The 14227-nt window shown below is 39.7% G+C and overlaps 1 protein-coding gene across 3 annotated transcripts; it reads left to right on the top strand.

Moving 5' to 3' along the window:
- Positions 1-298: 298 nt before the first annotated feature.
- LOC112186709 (putative disease resistance protein At3g14460) lies at positions 299-6291 on the top strand. 3 transcript variants are annotated; one of them, XM_040512300.1, is made up of 5 exons: positions 299-434; positions 952-1014; positions 1095-1219; positions 1338-5602; positions 5909-6291. In XM_040512300.1, exon 4 carries the CDS (start codon positions 1412-1414, stop codon positions 5564-5566), a length of 4155 nt encoding a protein of 1384 aa, XP_040368234.1. In that variant the 5' UTR covers positions 299-434; positions 952-1014; positions 1095-1219; positions 1338-1411; the 3' UTR covers positions 5567-5602; positions 5909-6291. The 3 variants fall into 3 exon arrangements, with proteins under 3 accessions (XP_040368234.1, XP_024180979.1, XP_040368237.1); XM_024325211.2 differs by having other exon boundaries at positions 952-1219; XM_040512303.1 differs by lacking the exons at positions 952-1014; positions 1095-1219.
- Positions 6292-14227: the final 7936 nt, after the last annotated feature.

Here is a 14227-nt window from a genome sequence, read left to right as displayed (position 1 = left end):
CAATGAACAGGTGTGAATAGTAAACCGACGTTTCGTATATTAGTAAGTTCCGGTACTTGCAATTACATCCACAAAAAAGTTGACTTCTCTCCAAATGTGCCTGAAGCTGATCAACTGAAATTGGCTGGCTGGCTAGCTTTAAGAAATCTTTGGTACCAGACAAGTGGCCAATTGTTAAGTTAGGCCAGAAAGAAAGTACATCCTTGACCTTTTCTATTCTTCATTATTAATTCTTTTTTATATTGCCCAATCCGGTTCATTAATATTGCTTTGTCTTGTCCTTTGTGTTGTGTGGCACCCTTGACTTTTTTCTTCTGAAAGTCTCACAGCTGTGCTCTTGGCAGATGAAAAACTTGGCTCTTCGAGTCTTCGTCCTTGAATCTCCATTCTTCATACTTGAATGAGATCTGCAACTTGGTTTCCCCATTTTTCACGTAAGTGCAAATCCATCATCTATCTGAAGAATAATTAAATTTCATGTAGCATTTTTTCATTCTGATCTTGAAATTCGAGAAGATCAATCAATCCTTTTTAATGAGACTATATCTTGTGCATGATGATAATAATGATGATCTAAACTAGCTAGTATATATGCACAGTCTGGTAACTTAACCTGTACTGCAGTACTAGTAGAGCTCTGATCTGAGTCTTGTTATTCATTATTATTTGGTTTGAAGAATTAAATCAGAAAGACTTATATGAGTAAAATCAGACAGCTTCATTGCTTTCTTCTCTTCTTTTCTGCATCCACTTACCAGTCAATTGGTTTCTTCTCTCCTCTTCATTCAAGAGCTCCTTATTCTTCGAATGAGTGAATCAAAAGTAGAAACTACGGTCCTTTCAATAACATGTTAATTTCATTTTTTTAAAGACACATTAGAGAGAGATTACCATATATACTTCCAAATTAGAGCTAAATTTCTGAAAATATGTTTGTGCCTTGCTGTGCAGATGCCTAACAAATAACATAACAAGACCAATTACAGAGTAGAGGATTGATGCTTCCATGCAAAGGTGTTATAAACTTAAACAAATGGAAGAGAACTGCTTATTATACTTACTAACTTCTATATAAATCTTTTTCTCATAACCAGAAATCATATGTAAGCTTCTTTCTTACAAATGCATCCACCAGCGCCCTGTGCACACTAGTTGATGCAATTTGGATTTGTTGGCAAGCAAATCAAAAGAAGCTACAGCTATCCATCTGAATATCAATGTATGTGCTTCTTTCAACAGGGAAATACATGTCATGTCATCTTATCTGAAGAAGTTAGGGAGACTTGCACCTTAATGCTTTACCCTATGCACCTAATTACTGGTTTCATTTTCTGCAGTTCCAAGTACTCTTGATATATATTCTTTGGATTGCTTGCTTCTCGATCTTCAGTTACATTCTTAAAAAGAAACCATGGGAGATGCTGTTCTTGGGGCATTCATTAAGGTGCTGCTCCAAAAGTTGGCACATCAGGACGTCCTAAACTACTTTGGACGCCTAAAGGACATAAACCGAAAGAAGCTGGATAGATGGACTGTCTCATTGATTAAAATTGAAGAGGTGCTGAATGATGCAGAAGAAAAGCAACTAACACAACCGGGAGTAAAATTGTGGCTAGATGCTCTCAAGGACTTGGCCTATGATATGGAAGACATATTGGACGAGTTTTCAACAAAGATGTTACGACTTCAGATAAAAAAGCTGTATGGGAATACCACAAGTAAGTTATGGAGGCCAGTTTCTAAAGGTAAATTCAACTTCAACATGAACACACAAATCAAGAAGATGAATGATCGAGTGCAAGAGATATATCAACGGGAAAATCATTTGGGTTTGAATAAGACTAGGTCGTCATCTACCAAGGAGAGAAAAACACCTCCAAGTTCGTGTCAACTCGCTGGACCTATGATTGGAAGGGAGGAAGACAAAAAGAAGATTGTTGAATTTCTGTCTGAAGAAGAGCCTTGCAATGCCATCAATGTTCATGTAGTTGCCATTGTTGGTATGCCTGGAATTGGAAAGACAACAGTTGCTGGAGATGTATTCAATGATGCTGCCACTGAACAGTTTTACCCAAAGGGATGGATATCAGTGTCCCATGACTTCAACATTGTAAGATTGACAAAGGCAATTCTTGAATATGTCACATCCCAACAATGTCAATTGGAGGAGTTCAGTAAACTTCAGGAAGAATTGAAGGAGAAATTAAGAGGGAAAAAGTTTTTAATTGTTTTAGATGATGTATGGATCAAAGATGGCTATGATCTACATGATCTATGGACAAGGCTTCAGTCTCCTTTCACTGTTGGAGCACCGGGAAGTAAAATACTTGTCACAACCCGTGATATAAATGTTGCAAAGATAATGGCAGCTTCTGAAGTTCAAAGTTTGGAATGCATATCAGATAATCACTGTTTGGATATATTTGAGGAACATGCATTAAGAAACAAAACTAACAGCATCAGACCACCCAATTTTGAGTTACTTAAGACAAAAATTGCTGCAAAATGCAGTGGTTTGCCCTTAGCTGCAAGGACACTTGGTGGTATTTTATGCCATGAGAGTCAAGACAAATGGGAAGATATGTTAGATGACCGGTTATGGAGTCTCTTTACTCAGAAGGAAAGTCATATTCTTCTAGTGTTAAAGATGAGCTATTACTATCTTCCATCAAGGTTGAAGAGGTGCTTTGCCTATTGCTCAGTACTTCCACATGACTATGAATTTGGTGAGGCACAATTGATCCTTTTGTGGATGGCAGAGGATTTGATTCAGCCACAACCAAAAGAAAACAAACAAATGGAAGATTTAGGCAGGGACATTTTTCAAGAGCTATTGTCGAGGTCTCTATTTCAAAAATCAAGCAGAGACAAATCAAAATATGTAATGCATGACCTGGTTACTGATATGGCACGATGGGCAGCTGGAGAAATTTGTTTAAAGTTGGATGATAAGTCAGAAGAGAATTGCATGTTGAGATGTTCTCCAAAAGCACGCCATTCGTCTTACATTTGTGGGGAGTATGATGGGGTTGAAAAATTTGAGGCAATTTCTGAACTAATACAATTGCGGACATTCTTGCCACTTTCACTATCAGATGCCTCCCGTTGGAACTATCTTACTCGGACAGTCACTTTTGAATTATTGCCAAAACTGCGTTTCTTACGGGTGCTCTCTTTGAACGGCTACAAAATAACCGAGTTGCCTGATTCCATTGGTAAACTGAAGCACCTACGGTATCTTGATCTTTCTTACACACTAATAGCATATTTGCCAGAATCGACCAGCACTTTGTGCAACTTACAGACATTGATACTGGAAAGTTGTTATGAGTTGAAGGCATTACCTACAAACATGAGGAATCTAATAAATTTGCGTCATCTTAACAATTCAGGTGTATGTAATCTGAAAGAAATGCCTTCTCAGCTAGGTCAATTGACTAATCTGCGAACATTGCGTAATTTTGCTGTTGGCAAAGGTAGTGGCGCAAGGGTAAGAGAGATTGGGTCGTTGTTGCATCTACAAGGGACGTTGCGCCTCTCAAGACTGGAGAATGTGATTGGTGGGGATGCTAGGGATGCCAACTTGAAGAGCAAGGAGAGGCTTGAAGCCTTATTACTAGAATGGTCTAGTTCTAGTGTCTCCACAGAAATTACAACAGTTGTGCTCGACATGTTACAACCTCATCGGAAGCTCAAAGCGCTGACCATCAGTGGTTATGCTGGATTGAAATTTCCAACCTGGATTGGAGATCATTCATTCTCTAATATGGTTCGTGTAAGTTTAACAGGCTGTAATCATTGTCAGTTCTTGCCACCATTTGGACAATTGTCATCTCTCAAAGAACTTCATATACAAAGAATGGATGCTGTGGAAAGTGTTGGTCCTGAATTTTATGGAGAAGGTAACTTGCCTTTTCAAGCTTTAGAGACTCTTAAGTTTCAGAGTTTAAAAAATTGGAAGGAGTGGTCTCCTTGCCAGCAAGATCTGGAAATTGGATTTTTCTGTTGCCTCAAAATGCTTTCCATTGAGGATTGCCCCAAATTGGAGGGTAGATTACCCGAGAAGCTTGATTCATTAGCAAAGCTTGACATATCTGGATGTGAGGAATTGGTGGTTTTCCTAGCCAATTATAAACAACTTCATGAATCAGACATTCAAAATTGCAAGCTGGTGGTGCACACAAGTCTGGATCACTTTGACTTACTAGAGTCCTTGTGGTTGTCAAATATTTCAGAGTTCAGATTCCAAAGGCAGGAAGTCATGAAAAGGTTCAAAAAGGTTAAAGAGTTGAAGATTACTGGTTGTGAGGAGCTGGCACCGCTGTCTTTTCAGAATGACGATAGAATACTACAATGCTTGATTTCTCTTCGTCATTTGTATATCCAAGACAACTCTTCCCTTGTTGAGAAGCTAGGTAAAGAAGCAGGGCAGCTGCAAGTATTGGATTGCAAGCTTGAATATCTGACTTTGAGCAACTGTGGAAGTCTTCTGAAGGTACCAGAAGGATTCCATCACCTGATGTCTCTTCAAGAACTTTACGTATATGACTGTTCAAGTCTAGTTTGTTTTCCAGATCTTGGTCTACCACCTTCTCTTAAAGTTATAGAGATTCGAAGGTGCAAATCTTTGATGTATTTAGCTAGAGGATACCAGGTTCTCGCAAGTCTAAGAAGAATAGAGATCAGTGATTGCTCAAATTTGAAATCATTAATAGAGAAAGAAGAGGAGGTGTTGGTAGATGGCTCTTCTTCTTCTTCTTGTCTCGAGTCGTTGGAGATAATGGAGTGCAGATCTCTGACGTGCTTATCATTCCAAGGCCAATTATCCACGACTCTTAAACACCTAAAGATAGTCAACTGTACACAGCTGGAGTTAATAACTGATGGGGTCTTCCATAACACTAGTCCACTTGAGAAAATTCACATCCAGGAGTGTCCAAATCTTACATCCTTACCGGAAGGCCTGTGCTACCTCACCAGTCTTGAATCAATTTTAATCAGGGGTTGCGAGAAACTGGAGGTGGTACCTATCCTGAGAGACGTGCAGAATAATCTCGACTCTGTTGAATATTTGTGGATTGATTACTGTGAAGGTTTGTCTTCCTTTCCCCTGAACCTAACATCACTTACTATTTTGAATATCAAGAGTTGTAAGGCGCTTTTGAAATCTCAAGGGTTGCACAGACTCACCTGTCTTAGACATTTGTGGATCACGGGTAAAGATGATCCAAATTTGGTGTCATTTCCCCCTACTGAGAATGAGAAGGAGAATGAGAATGAGATGTTGCTCCCAAAATCTCTTCTTAAACTCTACATCAGTGGCTTCCCAAATCTCAAGAAACTGAGCAAGGGCTTTCAATTCCTCACGTCTCTTCAAATTCTTGATATCTTCGACTGTCCAAAGCTAGCATTCATTCCAGATGAAGGTCTGCCTCGTTCACTTGGGAAACTTGTCATCTCTTACTGTCCTATACTAGAAAAGAAGTGCAAAGAAGGCAGTGAAGGACGATACTGGCCCAAGATAGCCCACATCCCTTGCATACTTATTGCTCCTGATCTTATATAATAGACAGCTCGATCACACTCCTCTTTTCCTCTCCAGGTACTTATTTCAGGCCCAATATTGCTGGTACTCTTAATTTATTTTGCATACAAATCTGTTCAGGATTTGAAGATTGAACACTTATTCCAATTTTATTTTACTTTTAAGCAACAGGTTAAGTACAGTCAACTAAAAATATGGTCAATTTGAGAAAACAAGGACATACGTTTTCTTATTTTCAAATCAAACTTAACAACGCAGTCATTCTACTGCTATAGTTTGCAATCTTGTTTTTATTTGAATATTTTTCATACAAGTTTGTAGTGTTATTTAAATGTTTGCTTTCCAATTTCAAAATTCTCCCAGATTTGCAACACTGATGAAGGCAGAGGACATACATGCCACCAGAAGTGCTGGAGTTAAAGTATAAGATCAATTTCTTGAGTAGAAGTTCCTGTTGAAGTCTCAAAGTGTGAAGAACAGTTGATTTCGATAATCTTGAGTTGTTGTTTTGTTTTTAAAAGGTTTGAGGAATGCAACTGATTGGTTGATAGTTGAGTGGGTGCCAAACTTCCAACCAAGTTGGGATGTACTCAAACTATAGTGATGCAATTCTCACTTCTTGAGACTAGCCAGATAATGTCTTTGTTTAGACGGGACCTGATAATTTATTTCTTCGTTACCTTATATGCGTTTTTAACGTTGTAAGTTTCTCAATTGTTAATGAAAACATTACTCTTCTTTTGGCATAGCAGGCGTTCATATGTTTATTTTGTTTAAATTTCCATGGTAGATTGGTAGTTGTTTCATTTGGTTTTCTTGGGAAATAATAGAATTGTTATGCTATGATAAGGGTTCTATTGTTTAGGGAAAATATGATTTGTCTATATAGGGATTTACAAAGTACAGAATATTGTCATACAAGTAAATAGAATCTGATTATAATTAGGAAATTTAGAACCCTCTCTCCTATTACAACTCTAGAACTAAACCCTAATTTGAAGAGGCACACTCAATGACGATATCCTTCAACACTCCCCCTTGTGCTGCTCAAACTTGGTGATGACGCTTTGATCGTTGCCTTGTTAAAAACATTGTCAGGTAACAAAAACTCTGTGGGACAAAAATAACCCTGGTCGAAAGATAAAAAGAGCACAACACGTCATTCACTTTCGAGATCGATCATGTAGACATCATTCCTCCTCCTGATGTCGACATCTCCCCCTGATTGTACCCTGATTGCTACAATCATGGGAGTTCGGATAATTTTCTCAATCTGAGGCTCTTCACATGTTTCTCGAAGGTGGATTTAGGTAACGATTTAGTGAATAAGTCCGCTACATTATCCTCTGATCAGATTTGATTCACTTCAATCTTTAGAAGTGATTAATGTTGTTGCTGATTGTAAAAGAACTTAGGCGATATATGCTTGGTGTTGTTGCCCTTGATGAAACCTTATTTCATTTGCTCAATAAATGCATGTAGGTTCATCTGTGGTAGACTTCAAACCACATGCTCTTTGAATGTGTCTAATTACAGACCTTAGCCATATGCATTCACGCACAGCTTTATGTAGAGCAATAATCTCTGCATGATTTGAGGAAGTAGCAACAAGGGTCTACTTTATAGACCTCCAAGATATCGCGGTGCTTCCCATGGTAAAGACATAATCAGTCTGGAAACGACATTTGTGAGGGTTAGAGAGATACCCTACATCAGCAAAATCCATCAAAACATCATCATCGTTTTGATGTAAGGGAGGAGGATGGGTGGCCGGCTTTTTTTGCCGATCACAGCATCTTGGACGGTGCCACTTGGGCTAATGAGATCCGTTCTCATTCTTCCGTCATTCTTTTCTCTCTACAGGGATAGAACAAGCCCATATCTATCGTACATTTTAAGTAAATAAAGATAGTCTTTATACCAGTCCAATGGCGTTGCGTTGGCGCAGGGCTACATATAGCCAACAAGTTCATAACAAATAAGGTGTCCGGTCTTGTATTGTGTTAAGTACAATAATGCGCCTATTGCACTTAGGTAAGACACTTCTGCCAATTAACACGTCTTCATCATCATCCCTGGGATGAAACATATCCCTCTTAGGGTCAAGACTACGGACGACCATGGGAGTGCTTCTTTGACTTTATCAAAATGCAAAGCATTTATTGACACGGTATACAAGTTCTAAATCTAGACAAAACCATGTTCTCCCAAGGTCCTTCATCTCAAACTCGGATTTCAGGTGTTCTGCGGTTTCCCTTAACTCTCAAGGGTTCTAATTATGTTTATCAACATAAACCGTGACAATTGCAAATCCAGAACTTGTCATGAAAACGCAGGGGCATAGTTCATCATATCCCTTCCCAATCAAGTAGTCACTTTAGTGAGCGTTTCACCCTCATTGCAAACGCGTTCCGTGGTCAAGAGCCACTTGATTTGGGTAAATGAAGTACACAAGAACCTTCATTATATTCCGTATCTAGATCCCCATAGAGATACGTAGTGACCACATTCGTAAGCTGCATGTTCAGTTATTCAGAAACTACCAAACTGACAAGGTAGTGGAGTGCAATGACATCCATTACGAGAGAATATGTCTTCTCGTAGTCGATTCCAGGGAGTTTTGTGAGAAGCCTTGCGCCATAAAGCGAGATTATCATTTCTTTTTCTCATCACGCTATCTAACGAAGACTTATTAATGTCAACAGGTTTTATGTTAGGAGGTGTTGGCATTTCAGGCCCGAAATCCTTCCTCTTCGTTAGTGAATCCAATTTAATCTGGATCGCATATTTCCCTTTAGGCCATTTTCTCTACGTTGGCATTCTTCAACAGAGTAAGATTTGATATCATTGGTCTCAATAATTCCACGTTTTCATGTACACTACTGTAATTCGTAGAAATCTCTATATTCTCAGGAATTAGTTCTAACATTGAGGCGTCTCCCAACGATGTCTTTTGGACATAACCACAATCCAGAATATTCTCATGAGATGGATTTTGAGCATCAATGATCAATGATCAAGCTGTGCCAAACTCGCTCTCTTCCTAGGGCGAAAATCCATCGAACCTATGGGTCTCCTACACTCTCTAGCGGAACCCATGGCCTATGACGTCATTATGCCACCTTTGTGGCTTCACCATACCACCATCCATGGTAGTGGTGTCGTACCATCTCCTCTGGGTGGCACCATGTCCTCCTTTGGGGACATCAATCCTTGTAGATGCTTGCAGCAGGTATATGTGATCTCATCACTTTTAGGGGATCAAGATGAGATATAGTGGGGACAGACCACGACAATTCCTGTCTTTCCTGTTGAACATTGATGTTCTAATCTCCCCCTAACGACGGGAAGACTGTCTCATCAAAGTAACAATTCGCAAATCCAGCGAAAAAGAGATTGCCTGTCAAGGGTTCTACATAGCGGATTTATAGTTGGAGACTTATGTCCAACACAAATATATATATATATATATATATATATATATATGCATTCGTTGTAATGATTCATGTTGATGCGCTATGGCAGCGCAATTGGCACATAAACCGCACACTCAAATATGCATAAGTACGAGATATTAGACTCGAACCCAATCACTAGCTGTAACGCAAATAAAAGTTGAGTGGTTGCTATGAGTCGTAGATGAATTAGTATAGCTACATGCGATATTGCATAACCCAAGCGGAAATATTGGTGCGTATTACCAAAGTCCAGGCTACCATCGTAGTGTTTTAATGGTGCCTTTTCCGCAAGACCAATTGGGTGTGTACATGAGAATATGATACTTGATATCAATACCCAATGATATGTAATAGTCATTGAAAATTTTTGATGTAAACTCTCTAGTATTATCAAGTCAAATTGACTGAATGGGATGATCTGGGTAGTGAGCCCGTAGCCATATGTTCTGGGCTAGGAGTTCATCATAAGCAGCATTACAAGTGGATGATAGCGCGATACGTGATCAGCGTGTCCGCACATTAACCAACACCATAAAATATCTAAGCAGTCCGCAAGTTGGTTGAATCGATCCACAAAATCCCCTTGGATTCATGTAAGAATGAAATTATTTCTTTAGTGCCCTTTGCATAGGATGGTCTTGATCCTAAAAAACAGACTTTACAGAACAAAAGATTGGTCTCATAATCAACCAATGAAGGTTTTGGTTGAGCCACAATGTCACAATTTACTTTGAGAAGTAGACAAAGGAGCCAAATCTCCATACATGGCGTCAAAGCCATGATTTTGCCACAAGGGGATCACGGCGCCGGCGTTCGCCGGCCGGTGGTGCATGGTGGTGGCCCCCCAAGGCGCGGCGGGGGTACAATGCTCTCTTTGAATAGACTTTTGATTCTCACTTCTCTTTGTTCTGAAGAAGAGATGTCCGCGTGAAGTCTTTAGTATCACGGATCATCATATCATGACCTGGATGTCCCAAACGGTCGTGCCAACGCCTATATGTGTCAGAATCCCATAAGTCATCTCTCATGACATGGTTGGATTCAATGACTCGAATAGTGGTTGCATACAACCCACTAGAGCGACACATAAGTTTCTCTAATACTCGTTTATGTCCGTAGTCATTAGAGGTGATGCAAAGGAACTCTTGTCCATTCTCTCAATGTGTTTCCACGTGAAAACCATTGGCTTTTATATCTTTCAAATAAAGTTTGAATTAAGGTATGTCCAAGACATTAAGTAAAAGAATCGACACTTTATTAATAGCCAATGATTACATCAAAGTTTCTTAACCAAAGTCTAATCCAAAATAAAAATCAAATTTAGACAAATCGTAGTCACTTAATCCATTTGGTAGCTCCAATCAAATATGACCAGGGAAGTAGAGAGAGACGTCGGTGGCCCAAGGCTCTCTTAAGTACCACTAATCTCAATCACTTTCCTAGACATCATACTTCATTGGATGTGCCACTTGAGAAAAAGTTAATACAAAATTGTCATTTATTGATTAAGGCATAATTGCCATTACATAATTCTTGGAAAAATAAAAGACTATTCGAAATAAAAATCTGCGGCATTTTATCTTCATCACCAGATTTAAAGTCTTTTTGAACTCGATTTCTTGATCACCATGATGCGGCTACCTTCTTAGGTACATTGCAAATTCGGGTCCATTGATAAGACATTCCATATCAGAAATAGATACCATAAAGAGGATTCTCCCTTGATTGAGGCGCATTGGTGCAATTTGCATGGTCCCTAGGACCGGTGTCGTTGGAAAGTGATGACCATGGCCAACGTTGGCTCCATGGTTTCCAACCCTTCTTCCCTCAAAATCACGGCTCCTACGGTCGAGTGATTGTCACCTTTGGCCATTACCTTCTCGAGCATTTAGATCGTATGGATCATGACGTCGATGGCAACTTTCTCTAGCCATGGGACGATGCTCTTGATGGCCATCTTGAGGCCTATCAATTTCTTTGTTCATAGCTTCAACAAGCTGTTGAAAACTTGTGATCCGTCTTGCATTTACATGAGTTCGGAATAATTTTGAGGACCTCATAACATAGACAGGGAAGGTATTGAGGGTTTTCTCAATCAATTGGTCTTCTGTGATTGTCTTTCCACAGAGACGCATAATTGATCTGATGCGAAGAGCTTCCGAATAAAATTGCATGACCGTGTCAAATTCAGAGAAGCGAAGATCATTCCATTCTGCTTCTATATTCGGAAGGATGGAGTCACGAACATTGCCATAACGTTCACGAAGAGCTTGCCAAAGCTTTATGGCACTATCCTCTTTTATGAACTCAAACTGGAGGTCACTATCCATGTGACGTTTCATGAAGGCAAGTGCCCTGGAATTATCTTTCTTAGTTTGAGGATTTGGAGCTGTTTATATAGGACAAAGCTCTTGGATTGTATGCAATAAATCTCGGGCGGTAAGATGGATCTCAATGCAATGGCCCAGTCTAAATACCCTTTGCCTGCATAATCCAATGGAACAAAATCGAGTTTGTTCGTGTTTGACATCCTGAAAAAGGCTGAAACAAGAACGAATTAGTTTCGGAGCTAAACTTCCACGAAAACTAAAATAATAAGATTTCTGAGCTATGCTACCAAGAAATTAATTTCCAAGAATATTTCGATTAGACTGAAACAATGATGTTTAATATGGTCAAAAATTGATGCTTGCGGACGCTCTTAGTCCGAAGATTATGAACACTGTTAGTTCATTGATTACGAACGCTCTTAGTCCGTTTAGCGTGAATCCCCACAATTCCGCTTGTTGAATAATCGAACCCACGTAATAGAAACGTGGGATGGAGGAGAAGGGAAGGTTGCAAATCCTCGAATAAAATAAAGAAATTGAAAAGACAAGAAAGCAAGAACTTTAATCTTTAAAACTTGTTGAAATTTGGAGCAGATTCACTTCTAAATAGTTCCTACTTCGAATGGTGTACAGGTCTCAAAACGACTCCAATAGGGCTTAAATTTGGAGATCCGATAGAAGAGATAGAGACGAACAACTTTAATGAAAGAATGATTTTGATATGAGGTCCTGACCAAGACGTTTCAGGGTGTGAAAACAGTCTGATCTGCACAGGAACGAGCGTGCTGCTGTGCTGCAGGGGAAGCAGTCATGCCACAATGCTGTAGCGGCAGTAGGCTGCACACATGTGCTCAAGGGCTGCAGGGGCAGCTCACAGTATGGCTAGCTAGGGATAGGAGTTTGCGGCAGTTAGTATTGGCCGAAACAGGAAAAACTGTCGTTTCTGCCCAGTTTTTCTACAGGAGGACCAGTTGGTTTGAAGGCCGGTTTAGGGGTTTCTGGACTGGTTCTTGGTGTTCCTCTTCCGGTTCCTGAATCCTAGGATAGAGATGGTGCTGCTGACAAAATTTGGTGGCAATTGGGTGTCCGGAAGGTGGTGAACCGGTGGAAAGATTGCAGCGGATGGTTTGTGGCTTCAGGCGGTCAGTTCGGTAAGTTTCCGGCCGGTTTTGGTTGTGTTGCCGCCAGTTCCGGACTACTGGGGTCGGGGGATACTAGTTGGGAGGAGGAGGCAACTAGGGTTTGAGGGTTTCGACTTGTTTTAGGGTTTTGGTTATTTGTTACATGGGCTCGTGCTGATAACATGTTTAAGGAAAATATGATTTGCAGAGAGATTGATGAGAGAATTGTGTGTGTTCTATTATTGATAATAGGAGCCCTTTATATAGGGATTTACAAAGTACATAATCTTGTCATACAAGGAAACATAATCCGAATATAATTAGGAAATCTAGAACCGTCTCTCCTATTACAACTCTAGAACTAAACCCTAATTTGAAGAGGCACACTCAATGTCGATATCCTTCAACATCCATGTATATTTCTGCATTGAAAAACCTACTGCCTCTTTGAAATTGATTGGTATTAATGTTAGGAGTTCAAATTCTTGATATTAGAAGCTTTACTATTGGAGGTTTATGCATGATGCCGCTGACATGCATTATGAATGGTGCATACAAGTCACATTGCAAACAGAGGAGTCCGTGAAAAGCTTGGCAAAGGTTTAAGTTGAGAAGCTGACGTCTTCCTTTGAGAAGAAAGATAGATTACTGCAGCATACAGCTGATGATTTCTCTTGGCCCTTTCCATATTCAAGATAACTCTACTGGAATTGAAAAGCTAGTCAGATGCCAATTACCCAGGATGCTTAAACACCTTAAGATTAAGTACAGCTAGAGTTAATAACTGATGGTTTCCTCAGAACAATTGTCAACTCAAAAAAATTAGTGCGCCCAATCTTAAAGCCTTACCTGAGGGCATGTGCGCACCGATCTCTGTCATTCAACTGTGTTCAGGATTTGACGTTGATTACTGTGAAGGTTTGACATCCTTTTCCCTGAACCTAGCATCCACTTGGAACTGGGAAGATGAATAATTATAAGGGGCTCTTGGAGTCTCTAGGGTTGCAGAGACTCACTTCTTACAATCTTTCGTACAATCTACTAATTTCCCGAATCTGAAGAGACTGAGCAAGCCTAGGGCCTTCATCGATCACCTCAATCACCTGTCATGAATTTCTTCAAATCTCTAGCATCCGACTTGAAGAGAGATGCAAAGGATGATAAGCTGGCCCAAAATACCTCACAGCCCTCGCATACAGTGATTTAAGAGACAACTCCAGTCCTCTCCAGGTACTTCCTGTCATAGAGAACAGGAATAATGGTGTTATTTACATAGAGCTCTCAGTCAGAAATAAGAATTCGATCTCATTGTACAGGTGGGCCTTTTGTCCTTGTAATCAACAGAGTAGCTTAATTACTCGCCAAGTAATCAGATGCAATACACCAAGAATTTAATATTTGGATTTTCACACGGCTGCTGCCCTAATCTTCCCCACATACAGTATTAACTAGTAAAGATGCATTACAGCATGCAGGATCCTATATAGTGTTTCTAACTAAATCAAACAAGAATTAATTAATTTTCAAATGAAATCATCGTACCATACCTTACTTATCAGATATAAATATTCATTTCAATTTTCAAAATTTCTATACCATATCTTAGTGGGTAGCATTGTATCCCTTGAACCTCCAGCATGGCATCATATGCACACTACCCGAAAAAAGGCCTTTTACGGCCCACAATGTGCGCCGTAAATGAAATTTATGGCACACAAATGTAGGCTGTAAATGAACATGTCGTAAAATACAATGATTATTTACGGCGCTCTT

Source organism: Rosa chinensis, chromosome 1 (assembly GCF_002994745.2).
Source record: "Rosa chinensis cultivar Old Blush chromosome 1, RchiOBHm-V2, whole genome shotgun sequence".
Taxonomy (NCBI): Eukaryota; Viridiplantae; Streptophyta; class Magnoliopsida; order Rosales; family Rosaceae; genus Rosa; species Rosa chinensis.
The sequence above is the reverse complement of the archived record's forward strand: the minus strand, read 5'-3'. Positions and strand labels throughout refer to the sequence as shown.